This window comes from Salmo salar, unplaced genomic scaffold, assembly GCF_905237065.1.
Source record: "Salmo salar unplaced genomic scaffold, Ssal_v3.1, whole genome shotgun sequence".
NCBI lineage: Eukaryota > Metazoa > Chordata > Actinopteri > Salmoniformes > Salmonidae > Salmo > Salmo salar.
Window position 1 is genome coordinate 319,169 of NW_025547587.1, and position 23,133 is coordinate 342,301.

The 23,133-nt window shown below is 46.1% G+C and overlaps 1 protein-coding gene across 1 annotated transcript in view; it reads right to left on the reverse strand.

Annotated features, from left to right (window-relative positions):
• Positions 1-8,082: 8,082 nt before the first annotated feature.
• LOC106578202 (GRB2-associated-binding protein 1) overlaps positions 8,083-23,133 on the reverse strand; it is a 60,766-nt gene continuing 45,715 nt past the window's right edge. The window contains 6 exon segments of the mRNA XM_045711370.1: positions 8,083-8,358; positions 12,614-12,724; positions 13,323-13,461; positions 15,093-15,186; positions 22,083-22,203; positions 22,446-22,513. Coding sequence (XP_045567326.1) covers positions 8,176-8,358; positions 12,614-12,724; positions 13,323-13,461; positions 15,093-15,186; positions 22,083-22,203; positions 22,446-22,513 — 716 coding nt within the window. The 3' untranslated portion in view covers positions 8,083-8,175.

A 23,133-nucleotide genomic window follows, 5' to 3' on the forward strand; every position in this document is an offset into this window, starting at 1 on the left:
ATCACATCATGTATGTAACTGTAATAGTATGTAACATCAATTATGTAAATGTATTGGTAGTATGTAACATCATGTATGTAACTGTAGTAGATGTAACATTATGTATGTAACTGTAGCAGTATTTAACATGTATGTAAATGTAGCAGTATGTAACATCATGTATGTAACATCTATGAAACTGTAGCAGTATTTAACATGTATGTAAATGTAGCAGTATGTAACATCATGTATGTAACATCATGTATGTAACTGTAGTAGTATGTAACATGTATGTAACTGTAGTAGAATGTGACATAATGAATATAACATCATGTATGTAACTGTAGTCGTATGTAACATCATGTATGTAACTGTAATAGTATGTAACATCATGTATGTAACTGTAGTAGTATGCAACATCATGTATGTAACTGTAGTAGTATGTCACACCACATCATGCATGTAACTGTAGTAGTATGTAACACCACATCATGCATGTAACTGTAGTAGTATGTAACATCATTTATGTAACATCATGTATGTACCATCTATGTAACTGTAGTAATATGTAACATCAGATAATGTATGTAACTGCAGTAGTATGTAACATCACATCATGTATGTAACTGTAGTAGTATATAACATGTATGTAACTGTAGCAGTATGTAAATTCATGTATGTAACTGTAGTAGTATGTTACATCACATCATGTATGTAACATCATGTATGTAACATCACATCATGTATGTAACTGTAGTAGTATGTAACATCAGATCATGTATGTAACTGTAGTAGTATGTAACTTCACATCATGTATGTAACTGTAGTAGTATGTAACTTCACATCATGTATGTAACTGTAGTAGTATGAAACATCACATCATGTATGTAACTGTAGTAGTATGTAACATCATGTATGTAACTGTAGTAGTATGTAATATCACATCATGTGTGTAACTGTAGAAGTATGTAACACCACATCATGTATGTAACTGTAATAGTATGTAACATCAATTATGTAAATGTATTGGTAGTATGTAACATCATGTATGTAACTGTAGTAGATGTAACATTATGTATGTAACTGTAGCAGTATTTAACATGTATGTAAATGTAGCAGTATGTAACATCATGTATGTAACATCTATGTAACTGTAGCAGTATTTAACATGTATGTAAATGTAGCAGTATGTAACATCATGTATGTAACATCATGTATGTAACTGTAGTAGAATGTAACATGTATGTAACTGTAGTAGAATGTAACATCATGAATGTAACATCATGTATGTAACTGTAGTTGTATGTAACATCATGTATGTAACTGTAATAGTATGTAACATCATGTATGTAACTGTAGTAGTATGCAACATCATGTATGTAACTGTAGTAGTATGTTACATCACATCATGTATGTAACTGTAGTAGAATGTAACATGTATGTAACTGTAGTAGTATGTAACATGTATGTAACTGTAGTAGTATGTAACATGTATGTAACTGTAGTAGTATGTAACATCATTTATGTAACATCATGTATGTACCATCTATGTAACTGTAGTATAATGTAACATCAGATCATGTATGTAACTGCAGTAGTATGTAACATCACATCATGTATGTAACTGTAGTAGTATGTAACATCACATCATGTATGTAACATCATGTATGTAACTGTAGTAGTATGTAACATCATGTATGTAACTGTAGTGGTATTTAACATGTATGTAACTGTAGTATGCAGCTTAATACAGTGAGATACAGTCTACAGCCTACTACAACAGTGAGATGCAGCCTACTACAGTGAGATACGCCCTACTACAGTGAGATGCAGCCTACTACAGTGAGATACAGCCTACTACAGTGAGATGCAGCCTACTACAGTGAGATACAGCCTACTACAGTGAGATACAGCCTACTACAGTGAGATGCAGCCTACAGCCTACTACAGTGATACGCCCTACTACAGTGAGATGCAGCCTACTACAGTGAGATGCAGCCTACAGCCTACTACAGTGATACGCCCTACTACAGTGAGATGCAGCCTACTACAGTGAGATGCAGCCTACAGCCTACTACAGTGAGATGCAGCCTACTACAGTGAGATGCAGCCTACAGCCTACTACAGTGAGATGCAGCCTACTACAGTGAGATGCAGCCTACTACAGTGAGATGCAGCCTACTACAGTGAGATACAGTCTACTACAGTGAGATGCAGCCTACAGCCTACTACAGTGAGATGCAGCCTACTACAGTGAGATGCAGCCTACTACAGTGAGATGCAGCCTACCACAGTGAGATACAGACTACAGCCTACTACAGTGAGATACAGACTACAGCCTACTACAGTGAGATGCAGCCTACAGTCTACTACAGTGAGATGCAGACTACTACTGTGAGATGCAGCCTACAGCCTACTACAGTGAGATGCAGCCTACGGCCTACTACAGTGAGATGCAGCCTACTACAGTGAGATGCAGTCTACAGCCTACTACAGTGAGATGCAGCCTACAGCCTACTACAGTGAGATGCAGCCTACAGCCTACTACAGTGAGATGCAGCCTACAGCCTACTACAATGAGATGCAGCCTACGGCCTACTACAGTGAGATGCAGCCTACAGCCTACTACAGTGAGATGCAGCCTACTACAGTGAGATGCAGCCTACAGCCTACTACAGTGAGATGCAGCCTACAGCCTACTACAGTGAGATGCAGCCTACTACAGTGAGATGCAGCCTACTACAATGAGATGCAGCCTACAGCCTACTACAGTGAGATGCAGCCTACAGCCTACTACAGTGAAATGCAGCCTACAGCCTACTACAGTGAGATACAGCCTACTACAGTGAGATGCAGCCTACTACAGTGAGATGCAGCCTACTACAGTGAGATGCAGCCAACAGCCTACTACAATGAGATGCAGCCTATTACAGTGAGATGCAGTCTACAGCCTACTATAGTGAGATGCAGTCTACAGCCTACTACAGTGAGATACAGCCTACTACAGTGAGATGCAGCCTACTACAGTGAGATGCAGCCTACTACAGTGAGATGCAGCCTACAGCCTACTAAAGTGAGATGCAGCCTACAGCCTACTACAATGAGATGCAGCCTACGGCCTACTACAGTGAGATGCAGCCTATTACAGTGAGATGCAGTCTACAGCCTACTACAATGAGATGCAGCTTACAGCCTACTACAATGAGATGCAGTCTACAGGCTACTACAGTGAGATGCAGCCTACAGTCTACTACAGTGAGATGCAGCCTACAGTCTACTACAGTGAGATGCAGCCTACAGTCTACTACAGTGAGATGCAGTCTACTACAGTGAGATGCAGCCTACGGCCTACTACAGTGAGATGCAGCCTACAGCCTACAGTCTACTACAGTGAGATGCAGCCTACAGCCTACAGCCTACTACAATGAGATGCAGTCTACAGGCTACTACAATGAGATGCAGCTTACAGCCTACTACAATGAGATGCAGTCTACAGGCTACTACAGTGAGATGCAGCCTACAGTCTACTACAGTGAGATGCAGCCTACAGTCTACTACAGTGAGATGCAGCCTACAGTCTACTACAGTGAGATGCAGCCTACTACAGTGAGATGCAGCCTACAGCCTACTACAGTGAGATGCAGCCTACTACAGTGAGTTGCAGCCTACAGTCTACAACAGTGAGATGCAGTCTACAGTCTTCTACAGTGAGATGCAGCCTACAGCCTACTACAGTGAGATACTGCCTACTGTCTACTACAGTGAGATGCAGCCAACAGCCTACTACAGTGAGATGCAGCCTACTACAGTGAGATGCAGCCTACAGTCTACTACAGTGAGATGCAGCCAACAGCCTACTACAGTGAGATGCAGCCTACTACAGTGAGATGCAGCCTACTACAGTGAGATGCAGCCTACTACAGTGAGATGCAGCCTACTACAGTGAGATATAGCCTACAGCCTACTACAGTGAGATACAGTCTACTACAGTGAGATGCAGCCTACTACAGTGAGATGCAGCCTGTAGGCCTACTACAGTGAGATGCAGCCTACTACAGTGAGATGCAGCCTACTACAGTGAGATGCAGTCTACTACAGTGAGATGCAGCCTACTACAGTGAGATGCAGCCTACTACAGTGAGATGCAGCCTGTAGGCCTACTACAGTGAGATGCAGTCTACTACAGTGAGATGCAGCCTACTACAGTGAGATGCAGCCATGCACAGCTGTCTTGATAAACAAATAGGCCTATAGACTCGCCTTCAAACATGGAAAATCATGCCTCTCACTCACGAGTTCAGCAACACGCTGTGATATGTCATAATCAATTGAGCAATGCCATCCTACCATAAACTCATTTCCAAAACATACCAGCTCCATTTACAACCACGGAAACCAATAGGTTACCAAGACAACCATAACATAATGTAGACTATCTATCTCTATGATGAAACATACTGATATGTAGGTATACCCAACGGAGGATCATTTGGGTTGGAGTTATATTGAATTCTGCTCATATCACGCTAAACCACAATAAACAATAAAAGTTGAAATGCTTGAAGTGACAGGTTGGCACGAAATCTCCGCAGCGCTCTGTCATCACCATAAACATACACACTAAAGTAAGGCCGTTAAAAACATAGGCTGGCTAAGGAAGTCATTTTGTCATTCCATATCCTAGGTTTGTCACGTCTGCTCCCGCTCCCGCTCCCCCGGCGCTTGAGGGCGCCAGGCTGCCCTGCATCACTCACTCCTATCATCCATTAAGCACACCTGCTTTCCCTCGTCACGCGCATCAGCGTTATTGGACTCACCTGGACTCACCCATCACCTGTTTATTACCTCCCCTTATATTTGTCAGTTCCCCAGCTCTGTTCCCCAGCTCTGCTGCATTAATTGTTTTTTGTCTGTGTTACTCGTTTGCTGACGCTGTCCCTGTCTCGTTCCATGTCCGTTCTATATGAAATGTTTGACTCGACGTACCTGCTTCGTCTCTCCAGCGTCATTCCATGTGACAATGTTTTTGCTGTAAATGACGCCACTGGTTTTCAACCAGCTAGATTTTTTTTTTTCTTCCATCTTTTCAGAAGAGTTGCAGCCTCCTTGATGCTCTGTGGAACTTCCTGAGTAAATCGATCATTCCATTCTCCCCAGGAAATATTATTGTAAAATCCCCCTCAAAATGGCAGTTGGATTAGTTGACCTTTCCTCGGGTCTAGCATGCTTCTCCTGTGCTGACTGAACACATTTGTCAAAGTGGAAAATGAGTTTTGTATGTATGTAGATATATGTAGATATAGACACCTCAAAAGCGTCCTCATTGGCTCGATTTCAGTCTGCCAAAAAACTGCCGAGCAACACTGAAGTCAGCTTCCACTACATCGGTTTTGCTCGGATCCATCTCTACATCTAGAAAGTCATGGCTCTCTGGGTCCAGGACACACAGGTCCTGTTGAGTTTCGCTGAATCGTTCTGACAATTCAACAATAACAGCATCCAACGTGCTGAAGAACAGTCTTTATACACTCAGTCTCTTCTCCTCTGTCCTGCTGGTCTACTGTACTGTCCACCACGCACGTACTGCTGGAGATTTGTACTTACATAACGTTCCCACTCATTGAGGACCACCACACTCCAACTCATTGAGGACCACCGCACTCCAACACATTGAGGACCACCACACTCTAACACATTGAGGACCACCACACTCCAACTCATTGAGGACCACCACACTCCAACTCATTGAGGACCACCACACTCCAACACATTGAGGACCGCCACACTCCAACACATTGAGGACCACCACACTCCAACACATTGAGGACCGCCACACTCCAACACATTGAGGACCACCACACTCCAACACATTGAGGACCACCACACTCCAACACATTGAGGACCACCACACTCCAACACATTGAGGACCACCACACTCCAACACATTGAGGACCGCCACACTCCAACTCATTGAGGACCGCCACACTCCAACTCATTGAGGACCGCCACACTCCAACACATTGAGGACCACCACACTCCAACACATTGAGGACCACCACACTCCAATACATTGAGGACCACCACACTCCAACTCATTGAGGACCACCACACTCCAACACATTGAGGACCACCACACTCCAACACATTGAGGACCACCACACTCCAACTCATTGAGGACCGCCACACTCCAACTCATTGAGGACCATCACACTCCAACACATTGAGGACCACCACACTCCAACTCATTGAGGACCGCCACACTCCAACTCATTGAGGACCATCACACTCCAACACATTGAGGACCACCGCACTCCAACACATTGAGGACCACCACACTCCAACTCATTGAGGACCGCCACACTCCAACACATTGAGGACCACCACACTCCAACACATTGAGGACCGCCACACTCCAACACATTGAGGACCACCACACTCCAACACATTGAGGACCAACACACTCCAACACATTGAGGACCAACACACTCCAACTCATTGAGGACCACCACACTCCAACACATTGAGGACCGCCACACTCCAACTCATTGAGGACCACCACACTCCAACACATTGAGGACCACCGCACTCCAACACATTGAGGACCGCCACACTCCAACACATTGAGGACCGCCACACTCCAACTCATTGAGGACCGCCACACTCCAACACATTGAGGACCACCACACTCCAACTCATTGAGGACCACCGCACTCCAACACATTGAGGACCACCACACTCCAATACATTGAGGACCACCGCACTCCAACACATTGAGGACCACCACACTCCAACTCATTGAGGACCGCCACACTCCAACACATTGAGGACCACCACACTCCAACACATTGAGGACCACCACACTCCAATACATTGAGGACCACCGCACTCCAACACATTGAGGACCACCACACTCCAACTCATTGAGGACCACCACACTCCAACACATTGAGGACCACTGACTCCAGTGTAAAGATCTGTTGCTTTTGCTTGGAGTCATTTGTTTTGGAGGATGGAGAAGATTGAGGATTCTGTGCACCATAAACTTAAAAGCCAGGGGTCTATCACCGCCTTCAGCAGCCCTGCAGCCTCGATTCTTACTTCTGTGTTGTACGAACGCGTGCATTCGATGTCGGGAAGGGGAACTTCCAGTACTCTATTCAATGTTTCTGTACAGGGAAGTCACGGTTGTTTTTTTTTTAAAGAACTTGTAAAGTGAGTCCCAGAGGAGGAGGACTGTATGGACATTATATCTGAATGACAGACTGAAACAGATGACAGATGACTGATTACAGATGACAGATTTTGTGCCAACCTGTCAATCAATCATTTGAACTTTCTTACTATTTTATATAAAGGACATACAACTAAAACTGAGGGGGCTGAGCCCCCCCCTTTTACCCCCTCGTGGAGCAGGGTCCACTTGGAGAGGTGTGTGTGTGTGTGTGTGTGTGTGTGTTGGCAAAGCTGTGAGTGTATATAGTGGTCATTTGGGTCAATTAGTGGGTGTCTCACTCTGTAGTTTGCCGTGTGTGTGTGTCTGTTCAGTGTGTGTGTGTGTGTGTGTGTGTGTGTATGTTCAGTGTGTGTGTGTCTGTTCAGTGTGTGTGTGTGCCCAGTGTGTATCTGTTCAGTGTGTGTGTGTGTGTGTATGTTCAGTGTACGTGTGTCTGTTCAGTGTGTGTGTGTGTGTGTGTTCTGTTCAGTGTGTGTGTGTGTCTGTTCAGTGTGTGTGCGTGTGTCTGTTCAGTGTGTGTGTGTCTGTTCAGTGTGTGTGTGTGTCTGTTCAGTGTGTGTGTGTGTGTCTGTTCAGTGTGTGTGTGTCTGTTCAGTGTGTGTGTGTGTCCAGTGTGTATCTGTTCAGTGTGTGTGTGTCTGTTCAGTGTGTGTGTGTGTCTGTTCAGTGTGTGTGTGTCTGTTCAGTGTGTCTGTGTCCAGTGTGTGTATCTGTTCAGTGTGTGTGTGTCTGTTCAGTGTGTGTGTGTGTCCAGTGTGTGTATCTGTTCAGTGTGTGTGTGTCTGTTCAGTGTGTGTGTGTGTCCAGTGTGTGTGTGTGTGTCCAGTGTGTGTCTGTTCAGTGTGTGTGTGTGTATCTGTTCAGGTGTGTGTGTGTGTGTGTGTGTGACTGTTCAATGTGTGTGTGTGTATCTGTTCAGTGTGTGTGTGTGTGTGTGTGTCTGTTCAGTGTGTGTGTGTGTGTTATTTGTCCTTCTCAGTAGACTGTCTCCCGTCGTGCCACGCCTCCCTGGTACTTTTCAGAGCTCTGGTTCTCTCAGGATCAACGACCACATAGTCCACACGCTCACGTGCACGCTCACCTTCACGCTCACGTGCACGCTCACCTTCGCTCGAGCCCATCGAGCCACCCAACACACTCTTTTTCTGAAAACAAAAAGACAGGATGGACTTTTATTCTAAAACAGAGACTTTTATTTTGAAACACAAAAGTGGGACTTTTATTCTGAAACAAGTGTTTTTTTTGTGTGTATTCTTATTTTGAAACAGATATACAGAGCTTTATCATAGAAATGTCTAGCTCAGACCCATATTCCTAATGAGCTAACCTGGTAAATTAACTAACCTGGTAAATGAACTAACCTGGTAAATGAACTAACCTGGTAAATGAACTAACCTGGTTAATTAACTAACCCGCTGACGTTTTACGGGCTCCTAACCAATTGTGCTACTTTGTGTTTTTTTGCGTTTGTAACTTATTTTGTACATAATGTTGCTGCTACCGTCTCTTATGACAAAATAGAGCTTCTGGATATCAGAACAGTCACCGCAAACTGGAAGAAGATTATTTCTTTGATGAGTCTGACGCGAAGGATATACTGATTGTCCAAGACCAGGCCCAAATCCCCGTCATTCGCGAGAAGAAAAGACGGAGATCGGGGTGCCTTGTGGGAATTCATTACTAGTGGGTAACCCGCCTCTACCATCCATTCTATTGGCCAACGCGCAATCAATGGAGAATAAATAGGATGATCTCCCCTCGCGACTATCCTACCAACGGGACATTAAAAACTGTAATATCTTATATTTCACAGAGTCGTGGCTGAACGATGACACAGATAATATACAGTTGGCTGGGTTTTCCGTACATCGGCAGGACAGAACAGCTACATCTGGTAAGACGAGGGGTAGAGGTGTGTGTCTATTTGTCAATAATAGCTGGTGCACAATGTCTAATATTAAGGAAGTCTCGAGGTTTTGCTCGCCTGAGGTAGAGTACCTCATGATAAGCTGTAGACCACACTATCTACCAAGAGGTAGAGTACCTCATGATAAGCTGTAGACCACACTATCTACCAAGAGAGTTCTCATCTAGATTTTTCATAGCCGTCTATTTACCACCACAGACCGATGCTGGCACTAAGACCGCACTCAACAAGCGATATAGGGCCATAAGCAAGTAAGAAATGCTCATCCAGAGGCAGTGCTCCTAGTGGCCGGGGACTTTAATGCAGGCAAACTTCAATCCGTTTTACCTGCATGTCACATATGCAACCAGAGGAAGAAAAAAACTCTAGACCACCTTCACTCCACACACAGAGACGCATACAAAGCTCTCCCTCCAATTGGCAAATCTGACCATAATTCTAGAAGCCACGGATTACATGCAGCATTCGGACCGAGCTAAAGGCTAGAGCTGCAGCTTTAAAGTAGCGGGACACTAATCCGGACGCTTATAAGAAATCCCGCTATGCCCTCAGATGAACCATCAAACATGCAAAGCATCAATACAGGACTAAGATTGAATCCTTATGCACCGGCTCTGATGCTCGTCGGATGTGGCAGGGCTTGCAAACTATTATGGACTACCAAGGGAAACCCAGCCGCGAGCTGCCCAGTGACACGAGCCTACCAGACGAGCTAAATGCTTTTATGATCGCTTTGAGGCAAGCAACACTGAAGCATGCATGAGAGCCCCAGCTGTTCCGGACGACTATGTGATCACGCTCTCCATAGCCGATGTGAGCAAGACCTTTAAACAGGTCAACATTCACTAGGCCACAGGGCCAGATGGATCACCAGGACGTGTACTCAAAGCATGCGCTGACCAACTGGTAAGTCTCATTTTCAACCTCTCCCTGACTGAGTCTGTAATACCAACATGTTTCAAGCAGACCACCATAGCCCCTGTGCCCAAGAAAGCGAAGGTAACCTGCCTAGACCCACTCCAATTTGCATACCGCCCAAACAGATCCACAGATGATGCAATCTCTATTGCACTCCACACTGCCCTTTCCCACCTGGACAAAAGGAACACTTATGTGAGAATGCTATTCATTGACTACAGCTCAGCGTTCAACACCATAGTGCCCTCAAAGCTCATCACTAAGCTAAGGACTCTGGGACTAAACACCTCCCTCTGCAACTGAATCCTGGACTTCCTGACGGGCCGCCCCCAGGTGGTGAGGGTAGGTAGCAACACATCCGCCACGCTGATCCTCAACACTGGAGCTCCAGAGGGGTGTGTGCTCAGTCCCCTCCTGTACTCCCTGTTCACCCACGACTGCATGGCCAGGCACGACTCCAACACCATCATTAAATTTGCAGACGACACAACAGTGGCCTGATCACAGACAACGATGAGACAGCCTATAGGGAGGAGGTCAGATACCTGGCCGTGTAGTGCCAGAATAACAACCTATCCCTCAACGTAACCAAGACTAAGGAGATGATTGTGGACTACAGGAAAAGGAGGACCGAGCACACCCCCATTCTCATCGACGGGGCTGTAGTGGAGCAGGTTGAGAGCTTTAAGTTCCTCGGTGTCCACATCAACAACAAACTAGAATGGTCCAAACACACCAAGACAGTCGTGAAGAGGGCATGACAAAGCCTATTCCCCCTCAGAAAACTAAAAAATTTTGGCATGGGTCCTGAGATCCTCAAAAGGTTCTACAGCTGCAACATCGAGAGCATCCTGAATGGTTGCATCCTGAATGGTTGCATCACTGCCTGGTACGGCAATTGCTCGGCCTCTGACCGCAAGGCACTACAGAGGGTAGTGCGTACGGCCCAGTACATTACTGGGGCTAAGCTGCCTGCCATCCAGGACCTCTACACCAGGCGGTGTAAGAGGAAGGCCCTAAAAATTGTCGAAAACCCTAGCCACCCCAGTCATAGACTGTTCTCTCTACTACCGCATGGCAAGCTGTACCCGAGTGCCAAGTCTAGGACAAAAAGGCTTCTTAACAGTTTTTACCCCCAAGCCATAAGACTCCTGAACAGGTAATCAAATGGCTACCCGGACTATTTGCATTGTGTGCCCACCCCCCCCCAACCCTCTTTTGACGCTGCTGCTACTCTCTGTTTATCATATATGCATAGTCACTTTAACATACCTACATGTATATACTACCTCAATTGGGCCGACCAACCAGTGCTCCCGCACATTGGCTAACCGGGCTATCTGCATGGTGTCCCACCACCCGCCAACCCCTCTTTTTACGCTACTGCTACTCTCTGTTCATCATATATGTATAGTCACTTTAACCATACCCACATGTACATACTACCTTAATCAGCCTGACTAACCGGTGTCTGTATGTAGCCTCACTACTTTTATAGCCTCGCTAATGTATATAGCCTGTCTTTTTACTGTTGTTTTATTTCTTTACCTACCTATTGTTCACCTAACACCTTTTTTGCACTATTGGTTAGAGCCTGTAAGTAAACATTTCACTGTAAGGTCTACTATACCTGTTGTATTCAGCATCTCACTGTAAGGTCTACTACACCTGTTGTATTCAGCATTTCACTGTGAGGTCTACATCTGTTGTATTCAGCATTTCACTGTGAGGTCTACTACACCTGTTGTATTCAGCATTTCACTGTGAGGTCTACTACACCTGTTGTATTCAGCATTTCACTGTGAGGTCTACTACACCTGTTGTATTCAGCATTTCACTGTAAGGTCTACTACACCTGTTGTATTCAGCATTTCACTGTGAGGTCTACTACACCTGTTGTATTCAGCATTTCACTGTGAGGTCTACTACACCTGTTGTATTCAGCATTTCACTGTGAGGTCTACTACACCTGTTGTATTCAGCATTTCACTGTAAGGTCTACTACACCTGTTGTATTCAGCATTTCACTGTAAGGTCTACTACACCTGTTGTATTCAGCATTTCACTGTGAGGTCTACTACACCTGTTGTATTCAGCATTTCACTGTGAGGTCTACTACACCTGTTGTATTCAGTATTTCACTGTGAGGTCTACTACACCTGTTGTATTCAGCATTTCACTGTGAGGTCTACTACACCTGTTGTATTCAGCATTTCACTGTGAGGTCTACTACACCTGTTGTATTCAGCATTTCACTGTGAGGTCTACTACACCTGTTGTATTCAGCATTTCACTGTAAGGTCTACTACACCTGTTGTATTCAGCATTTCACTGTGAGGTCTACTACACCTGTTGTATTCAGCATTTCACTGTGAGGTCTACTACACCTGTTGTATTCAGCATTTCACTGTAAGGTCTACTACACCTGTTGTATTCAGCATTTCACTGTAAGGTCTACTACACCTGTTGTATTCGGAGCACGTGACAAATAAATGATTTGATTTGATTTAAATGAGTACCGCCACCGTAGCACTCGCGTCGGTAGATTGTCTTACCTGTCGTGGGGGTGTGGCCACTCTACCAGTGTGTAGGTCCAGATCCAGGTACTCAACCTGTTTGTCCCCTCTAGGCCTCCGTAAGACCATGGGGCTGTCCCCACGCAGGGTCTGGAACACACACACACACACAGAAGTCCAGAAATCCACACAAGAATAGTGGAACAAACAAACATTTTGACCAACTGGGGACATTTTTGTTAGTCCCCACAAGGTCAAATGCTATTTCTAGGGGGTTTAGTGTTAAGGCTAGACTTAGTTTTAGGGTTAGAATTAGGTTTATGGTTAGGATTAGGAGCTAGGGTTAGTTTTAGGGTTAGGAGCTAGGGTTAGGAGCTAGGGTTAGTTTTAGGGTTAGGAGCTAGGGTTAGGAGCTAGGGTTAGGAGCTAGGGTTAGGAGCTAGGGTTAATTTTAGGGTTAGGAGCTAGGGTTAGGAGCTAGGGCTAGGAGCTAGGGTTAGGAGCTAGGGTTAGGAGCTAGGGTTAGGAGCTAGGGTTAATTTTAGGGTTAGGAGCTAGGGTTAGGAGCTAGGGCTAGGAGCTAGGGTTAGGAGCTAGGGTTAATTTTAGGGTTAGGAGCTAGGTTTAGGGTTAGGGTTAGGGGTTAGGGAAAATAAGATTTTGAATGAGACTGAATTGTGTGTCAAGGTTAGTTATACAAGACTGTGTGTGTGTGTACGTTATGTGTGCGTGTGTGAATCTAACATACCGACACGACGGCGGCGAGGGCGATGTTGGATGTTGTCATGGCAACGTAGTTGTCGTCTGGGTCGTCCGAGTCTGAGCTGGAGGTGGAGCTTTGGCAGGTAGAGGGTCTATCGGACGGACACGTGTAGCAGCTGGATGGACTGACACACATAAACAAAAGGTTTAGGACTTTTATTCTGAAACACTGACTTTTATTTTGAAAACAGACATACACAATTGGGTATAGGGTGTTCCCTCACTGCTCGAGAATGCAGGGGGAAAAAACGTGCCAATTCAAGACAGTGATACTAAATGAATGTCAAAACCAATGTTTTCTTTGCCCCATTTCATTTCACATACAAATGATTAGATTCTACAATATTATAACCTTAATATGCTTGTACTTAACAGTATTGATGAAATAGGAGTCTTATTTTGTTGTGAACATTATTGTATCTCTTCTATATTTTGAAGTGTTATATATATATATATATATAGAGAGAGAGAGAGAGAGAGAGAGAGAGAGAGAGAGAGAGAGAGAGAGAGAGAGAGAGAGAGAGAGAGATGCTTGTCAGCGCCGTTCTTCCCGCAGAACAATGACAGAGTTCTATTGAGCAGCGACCACTTTTTGACCGTAATGATATTCTAATCACTCTAAATTCTCACAGTCGTTTGTAAACTTTTGAACCGTGTATGGTAGAGACATTCTCTGATGCAATTCTTTATTTTATAAACCATTTAACGAAAGACACATGTTATGGGTGAACACCCTACATTTTTTGTTGTTGTGCGCAGACCCCTCCGGGGCGTTGTTAATCCCTACGTACAGATCTAGGATCAGCTTCCCCTCCACCAATCCAATCTAACCTCAACCGTTACTGAGAAAAATGCAAAACTGAACCACGATGAGTGACTAGGGCGGGGCTTTAATTTGCATTGACTTGTAGTGCCGGTGGATGGCCAGCAGAGGGGGCAGTACAGTACACATCAATGGGAAGTATGACCTACGGCCATCAAACTAAGATGAAATCAGATATTAAATATTTAACACACTATGTTCTACTGACACAGCACTTCTGACCAGTGCTGTTACACTCCGCCTGAGTGGCTCTATGCCTGCAGCATGCACAAACACACACACACACACACACACACACACACACACACACACACACACACACACACAACACACACACAAGAACACATGAACACACTCACACACACCACACACAACACACACACACACACACACACACACACACACACACACACACACACACAACACACACACAAGAACACATGAACACACAGACACACTCACACACACACACACACACACACACACACACACACACACACACAAGAACACATGAACACACACACACACACCCAACACACACACAAGAACACATGAACACACACACACACACACACACACACACCTAACACACACACACACACCTAACACACACACACACACACACACACACAGAGACACACACACACACAAACACATGTACACACACACACACCTAACACACACACACACATACACACACACACACACACACACACACACCTAACACACACACACACACACGCACACACGCACACACACACACCCAACACACACCCAACACACACAAGAACACATGTACACACACACACACACACACACAGAGACACACACACAGAGACACACACACACACACACACACACACACACACACACACACAGACACACACACACACACACACACACACACAGAGACACACAGAGACACACACTTACTCCCGGGTGAAGGTTCTGGTGACAGGTGATCGTACAGGTGGCGGTATCTCCTCCCACTCCTGCACAGGTGTTATGTCCAGAGGGGTGGGTTTAACTAGAGGAGAAGATGGAGAGATGGATGGAGAAATGGATGGAGAGATGGATGGAGAGATGGATGGAGAGATGGAGAGATGGATGGAGAAATGGTTGGAGAGATGGATGGAGAGATGGATGGAGAGATGGATGGAGAAATGGATGGAGAGATGGATGGAGAGATGGAGAGATGGATGGATGGAGAGATGGATGGATGGAGAAATGGATGGAGAGATAGAGAGATGGATGGAGAGATGGAGAGATGGATGGAGAGATGGAGAGATGGATGGATGGATGGATGGATGGATGGAGAGATGGATGGAGAAATGGATGGAGAGATGGAGAGATGGAGAGATGGATGGATGGAGAGATGGATGGATGGAGAGATGGATGGAGAAATGGATGGAGAGATGGATGGATGGAGAGATGGATGGATGGAGAGATGGAGAGATGGATGGAGAGATGGATGGAGAGATGGATGGAGAGATGGAGAGATGGATGGATGGAGAGTTGAGAGTTGGAGTACAAGGAGAAACACGGGTAAGTGGGAGTGAAGTAAGGAGGAGAGAGGAAGGGGGAGTATAGAGTCAGATATACATGTAGTAGTAACAGTAAGGAGGAGAGAGGAAGGGGGAGCATAGAGTCAGATATACGGATAGTAACAGATAGTACTAACAGATAGTAATAGCAGATAGTAGATAGTAGGAACTTCACTGGACTTCATGCAAACTGAGGTATTTATTGTAGCTGGGGATTTTAACAAAGCTAATCTGAGAACAAGGCTAACTAAATTCTATCAGCATATCGATTGCAGTACCCGAGTGACTAACACACTCAACCATTGCTACTCTAACTTCCGCGATGCATACAAGGCCCTCCCCCGCCCTCCTTTTGGCAAATCTGACCATGACTCCATCTTGTTGCTCCTCTCCTATAGGCAGAAACTAAAACAGGAAACGCCTGTGCTTAGGTCTATCCAATGCCGGTCTGACCAATCGGATTCCACGCTTCAAGATTGCTTCGATCACGTGGACTGGGATATGTTCCTGGGTAGCCTCAGACAATAACATTGACGTATATGTTGACTCGGTGAGCGAGTTTATAAGGAAGTGTATAGGAGATGTTGTACCCACTGTTACTATTAAAACCTTCCCTAACCAGAAACTGTGGATTGATGGCAGCATTCGTGCAAAACTGAAAGCATGTACCACCGCATTTAATCATGGTAAGGTGACTGGAAACATGGCCGAATACAAACAGTATAGTTATTCCCTCCGTAAGGTATTCAGTATAGATACAAAATAAAGTCGCAATTCAATGGCTCAAACACGCGACGTATGTGGCAGGGTCTACAGACAATCACGGACTACAAAAAGAAAACCAGCCCCGTCGCGGACATCGACGTCTTGCTCCCAGACAAATTAAACAATTTCTTTTCTTTGAGGACAATACAGTGCCACTGACACGGCCCGCTACCAAAGACTGTGGGCTCTCCTTCTCCGTGGCCAACGTGAGTAAAACATTTAAACGTGTTAACCCTCGCAAGGCTGCCAGCCCAGACGGCATCCCTAGCCACGTCCTCAGAGAATGCGCAGACCAGCTGGCTGGTGTGTTTACAGACATATTCAATCAATCCTTATCCCAGTCTGCTGTCCCCACATGCTTCAAGATGGACACCATTGTTCCTGTTCCCAAGAAAACTAAGGTAACTGAACTAAATGACTATCGCCCCGTAGCACTCACTTCTGTCATCATGAAGTGCTTTGAGAGACTAGTCAAGGATCATATCACCTCCACCCTACCTGTCAACCTAGACCCACTCCAATTTGCTTACCGCCCCAATAGGTCCATAGACGATGCCATCGCCATCACACTGCACACTGCCCTATCCCCATCTGGACAAGAGGAATACCTATGTAAGAATGCTGTTCATTGACTACAGCTCAGCATTTAACACCATAGTACCCTTCAAAACTCATCATTAAGCTGGAGGCCCTGGGTCTCAACCCCACCCTGTGCAACTGGGTCCTGGACTTCCTGACGGGCCGCCCCCAGGTGGTGAAGGTAGGTAATAACATCTCCACTCCGCTGATTCTCAACACTGGGGCCCCACAAGGGTGTGTCCTCAGCCCTCTCCTGTACTCCCTGTTTACCCACGACTGCGTGGCCACGCACGCCTCCAACTCCACCTCGGGAGGCTGAAAAAATTGGGCTTGTCACCAAAAACACTCACTAACTTTTACAGATGCACAATTGAGAGCATCCTGTCTGGCTGTATCACCGCCTGGTACGGCAACTGCTCCGCCCTCAACCGCAAGGCTCTCCAGAGGGTAGTGAGGTCTGCACAACGCATCACCGGGAGCAAACTACCTGCCCTCCAGGACACCTACAACACCCGATGTCACAGGAAGGCAAAAATATCATCAAAGACAATTACCACCCGAGCCACTGCCTGTTCACACTGCTATCATTCAGAAGGCGAGGTCAGTACAGGTGCATCAAAACTGGGACCGAGAGACTGACAGCTTCTATCTCAAGGCCATCAGACTGTTAAACAGCCATCACTAACACAGAGAGGCGGCTGCCTACCTACAGACTTGATATCATTGGCCACTTTAATAAACGGAAGACTAGTCACTTTAATAATGCCACTTTAAGAATGTTTACATATCTCGCAATACTCACCTCATATGTATATACTGTATACTGTATCCTTCACTATCTATTCTATACTATCTATTGTATCTTAGCCTCTCTGTTACTGCTCATCCATATAGTTTATATTTATATATTCTCATCCCATTCCTTTACTAGACTGTGTGTATTAGGTTTGGATGTGGAGTTGTTAGATATTACCTGTTAGATACTGCTGCACTGTCTCGTCTAGAAGCATAAACATTTCACTACACCCGCAATAACATCTGCTAACCACGTGTTCAGTATGTGACCAATAAAATTTGATTTCATGTGATAGTAGTAACAAGTAGTAGTAAGAGATAGTAGTAGCAGATAGTAGTAGTAGTAGTAGTAGTAGTAGTAACAGGTAGTAGTAGTAGTAACAGATAGTAGTAGTAACATATATTAGTAACAGTGTAGTCCTGCTAGCTAACTCAGGACCATTAGTCCTCCGAGCTAACTCAGGGACATTAGTCCTGCTAGCTAACTCAGGGATATTAGTCCTGCTAGCTAACTCAGGGACATTAGTCCTGCTAGCTAACTCAGGGACATTAGTCCTGCTAGCTAACTCAGGGACATTAGTCCTGCTAGCTAACTCAGGGACATTAGTCCTGCTAGCTAACTCAGGAACATTAGTCCTGCTAGCTAACTCAGGAACATTAGTCCTGCTAGCTAACTCAGGAACATTAGTCCTGCTAGCTAACTCAGGGATATTAGTCCTGCTAGCTAACTCAGGGACATTAGTCCTGCTAGCTAACTCAGGAACATTAGTCCTGCTAGCTAACTCAGGACCATTAGTCCTGCTAGCTAACTCAGGAACATTAGTCCTGCTAGCTAACTCAGGAACATTAGTCCTGCTAGCTAACTCAGGACCATTAGTCCTGCTAGCGAACTCAGGAACATTAGTCCTGCTAGCTAACTCAGGGACATTAGCCCTGCTAGCTAACTCAGGGACGTTAGTCCTGCTAGCTAACTCAGGAACATTAGTCCTGCTAGCTAACTCAGGGACATTAGTCCTGCTAGCTAACTCAGGGGCATTATCAACAGTGTATTCCTGCTAGCTAACTCAGGGACATTAGTCCTGCTAGCTAACTCAGGGACATTAGTCCTGCTAGCTAACTCAGGACCATTAGTCCTGCTAGGTAACTCAGGGACATTAGCCCTGCTAGCTAACTCAGGGACGTTAGTCCTGCTAGCTAACTCAGGAACATTAGTCCTGCTAGCTAACTCAGGGACATTAGTCCTGCTAGCTAACTCAGGGGCATTATCAACAGTGTAGTCCTGCTAGCTAACTCAGGGACATTAGTCCTGCTAGCTAACTCAGGGAAATTAGTCCTGCTAGCTAACTCAGGAACATTAGTCCTGCTAGCTAACTCAGGAACATTAGTCCTGCTAGCTAACTCAGGGACATTAGTCCTGCTAGCTAACTCAGGGACATTAGTCCTGCTAGCTAACTCAGGAACATTAGTCCTGCTAGCTAACTCAGGAACATTAGTCCTGCTAGCTAACTCAGGGATATTAGTCCTGCTAGCTAACTCAGGGATATTAGTCCTGCTAGCTAACTCAGGGATATTAGTCCTGCTAGCTAACTCAGGGACATTAGTCCTGCTAGCTAACTCAGGGACATTAGTCCTGCTAGCCAACTCTGGGATATTAGTCCTGCTAGCTAACTCAGGGATATTAGTCCTGCTAGCTAACTCAGGGATATTAGTCCTGCTAGCTAACTCAGGAACATCAGTCCTGCTAGCTAACTCAGGGACATTAGTCCTGCTAGCTAACTCAGAAACATTAGTCCTGCTAGCTAACTCAGGGACATTAGTCCTGCTAGCTAACTCAGGGACATTAGTCCTGCTAGCTAACTCAGGAACATTAGTCCTGCTAGCTAACTCAGGAACATTAGTCCTGCTAGCTAACTCAGGAACATTAGTCCTGCTAGCTAACTCAGGAACATTAGTCCTGCTAGCTAACTCAGGGATATTAGTCCTGCTAGCTAACTCAGGGACATTAGCCCTGCTAGCTAACTCAGGGACATTAGTCCTGCTAGCTAACTCAGGGACGTTAGTCCTGCTAGCTAACTCAGGAACATTAGCCCTGCTAGCTAACTCAGGGACATTATCAACAGTGTAGTCCTGCTAGCTAACTCAGGGACATTAGCCCTGCTAGCTAACTCAGGGACGTTAGTCCTGCTAGCTAACTCAGGGACGTTAGTCCTGCTAGCTAACTCAGGAACATTAGTCCTGCTTGCTATCTCAGGGACATTAGTCCTGCTAGCTAACTCAGGGACGTTAGTCCTGCTAGCTAACTCAGGAACATTAGTCCTGCTAGCTAACTCAGGAACATTAGTCCTGCTAGCTAACTCAGGAACATTAGCCCTGCTAGCTAACTCAGGAACATTAGTCCTGCTAGCTAACTCAGGGGCATTATTCCTGCTAGCTAACTCAGGGGCATTATCAACAGTGTAGTCCTGCTAGCTAACTCAGGGACATTAGTCCTGCTAGCTAACTCAGGGACATTAGCCCTGCTAGCTAACTCAGGGACATTAGCCCTGCTAGCTAACTCAGGGACATTAGTCCTGCTAGCTAACTCAGGGACATTAGCCCTGCTAGCTAACTCAGGGACATTAGCCCTGCTAGCTAACTCAGGGACATTAGCCCTGCTAGCTAACTCAGGGACATTAGTCCTGCTAGCTAACTCAGGGACATTAGCCCTGCTAGCTAACTCAGGGACATTAGCCCTGCTAGCTAACTCAGGGACATTAGCCCTGCTAGCTAACTCAGGGACATTAGCCCTGCTAGCTAACTCAGGGACATTAGCCCTGCTAGCTAACTCAGGGACATTAGCCCTGCTAGCTAACTCAGGGACATTAGTCCTGCTAGCTAACTCAGGGACATTAACTACATTATTCAACACTAGTATGGACCAGGGAAACATTACATTAGCTACATTATTCAACACTAGTATGGACCAGGGAGACCCAGTCACTACATCATACTAGGATGGGAGTAACAGAGAGAGAAGTGGTAGTGGGAGGGAAGGAGAGGGAGGAAGATAGGTATGGAGGGAAGGAGAGGGAGAGGTAGTGAGAGAGGGAAGGAGAGGGAGAAAGAGAGGTATGGAGGGAAGGAGAGGGAGAGGTAGGGAGAGGGAGAGGGAGGAAGAGAGGGAGAGACGGTGAGATGGAGGGAAGGAGAAGGAGGGAGGGAGAGGGAAGGAGAGGGAGGAAGAGAGGTATGGAGGGAAGGAGAGGGAGAGGTAGGGAGAGGGAGGAAGAGAGGGAGAGACGGTGAGATGGAGGGAAGGAGAAGGAGGGAGGGAGGGAGGGAGGGAGGGAGGGAGGGAGGGAGGGAGGGAGGGAGGGAAGGAAGGAAGGAAGGAAGGAGAGGGAGGAAGAGAGGTATGGAGGGAAGGAGAGGGAGAGGTAGGGAGAGGGAGAGGGAGGAAGAGAGTGGTGAGATGGGGGAAGGAGAAGGAGGGAGGGAGGGAAGGAGAGGGAGGAAGAGAGGTATGGAGGGAAGGAGAGGGAGAGGTAGGGAGAGGGAGAGGGAGGAAGAGAGGGAGAGACGGTGAGATGGAGGGAGGGAGGGAGGGAGGGAGGGAGGAAGAGAGGGAGGGAGGGAGGGAGGGAGGGAGGGAAAGAGAGGGAGGAAGAGAGGTATGGAGGGAAGGAGAGGAGAGGGAGAGGTAGGGAGAGGGAGAGACGGTGAGATGGAGGGAAGGAGAAGGAGGGAGAGAGGGAGAGAGAGAGGGAAGGAGAGAAGGAGAGGGAGAGGTAGGGAGAGAGGGAGAGGGAGGGAGAGGAAGGGAGGGAGAGGAAGAGAGAGAGAGAGAGAAGGAAAGTGAGAGAGGATAGGAGGAAGAAGGGTAGCAGTAGTGTAGGCAGGACCAAGGAGAGGCACTCAGTACATACTATTATGATGGATGACAGAACACAGATCGACCTCAGAATAAACCAGAGTCATGATTCAACAGTGACTAGCAATATGTTTCTTCACCTGGGAACAATACACACACACACACACACACACACACACACACACACACACACACACACACACACACACACACACACACACACACACACACACACACACACACACACACACACACACACACACACACACACACACACACACGAGTCCCCACAAACACTGTACAACAACACCACTACGTATGAATTGACATTTCCTTATGTCATGTCACTGCTACGTCACTAAATAGCCCTGTAGTGTGGCTGGTACATACCCTTAAGTCTCCTTGCCCGTGTGAACTCTCCAACAGTCTGTGAGTCAGTCCTCTCCAAGCCCAGGGGTTTTGGGTGGAGGGAGATGGGGCTGAAACCTGATTTGTTCAACATAAACAATGTCTAGATGTGTAGATTTCACCTCATGTATAGTGTACGTCAGTGTCCATCAGACATAAGATCCAGATCAAACACAACATAACAGAGCAGCCCGTTGAAGCCCATCGCCACTGAACAGATGACATATGACCCTATGACATCACCCCAGAGCACTACAACCATCGCCACACCACTGAACAGATGACATATGACCCTATGACATCACCCTATGACATCACCCCAGAGCACTACAACCATCGCCACACCACTGAACAGATGACGTATGACCCTATGACATCACCCCAGAGCACTACAACCATCATGATCAGACTTGCTGAATGACAACAGCGACAACAACACATGGCTTCCCACCAAAAGCCAGGAGGAAGACCGATAGATGAGATGACGGTAGGTTACAGCTGTGAAGCAGCACACTAAAAGCAACGTTGATTCAAACACAAAAACACCAAGGAACCCCAAAGCAGTAAACACCTTTAAAGCAAAATGGAGAACGACCAAATCAACACAAGTCCAAACAGCCTGCACAGCAGAGACTAACAGCCTGTACAGCAGAGCAGACTAACAGCCTGTACAGCAGAGCAGACTAACAGCCTGTACAGCAGACTAACAGCCTGTACAGCAGAGCAGACTAACAACCTGTACAGCAGAGCAGACTAACAGCCTGTACAGCAGAGCAGACTAACAGCCTGTACAGCAGAGCAGACTAACAGCCTGTACAGCAGAGCAGACTAACAGCCTGTACAGCAGAGCAGACTAACAGCCTGTACAGCAGAGCAGACTAACAGCCTGTACAGCAGACTAACAGCCTGTACAGCAGAGCAGACTAACAGCCTGTACAGCAGACTATCAGCCTGTACAGCAGACTATCAGCCTGTACAGCAGACTAACAGCCTGTACAGCAGAGCAGACTAACAGCCTGTACAGCAGACTAAC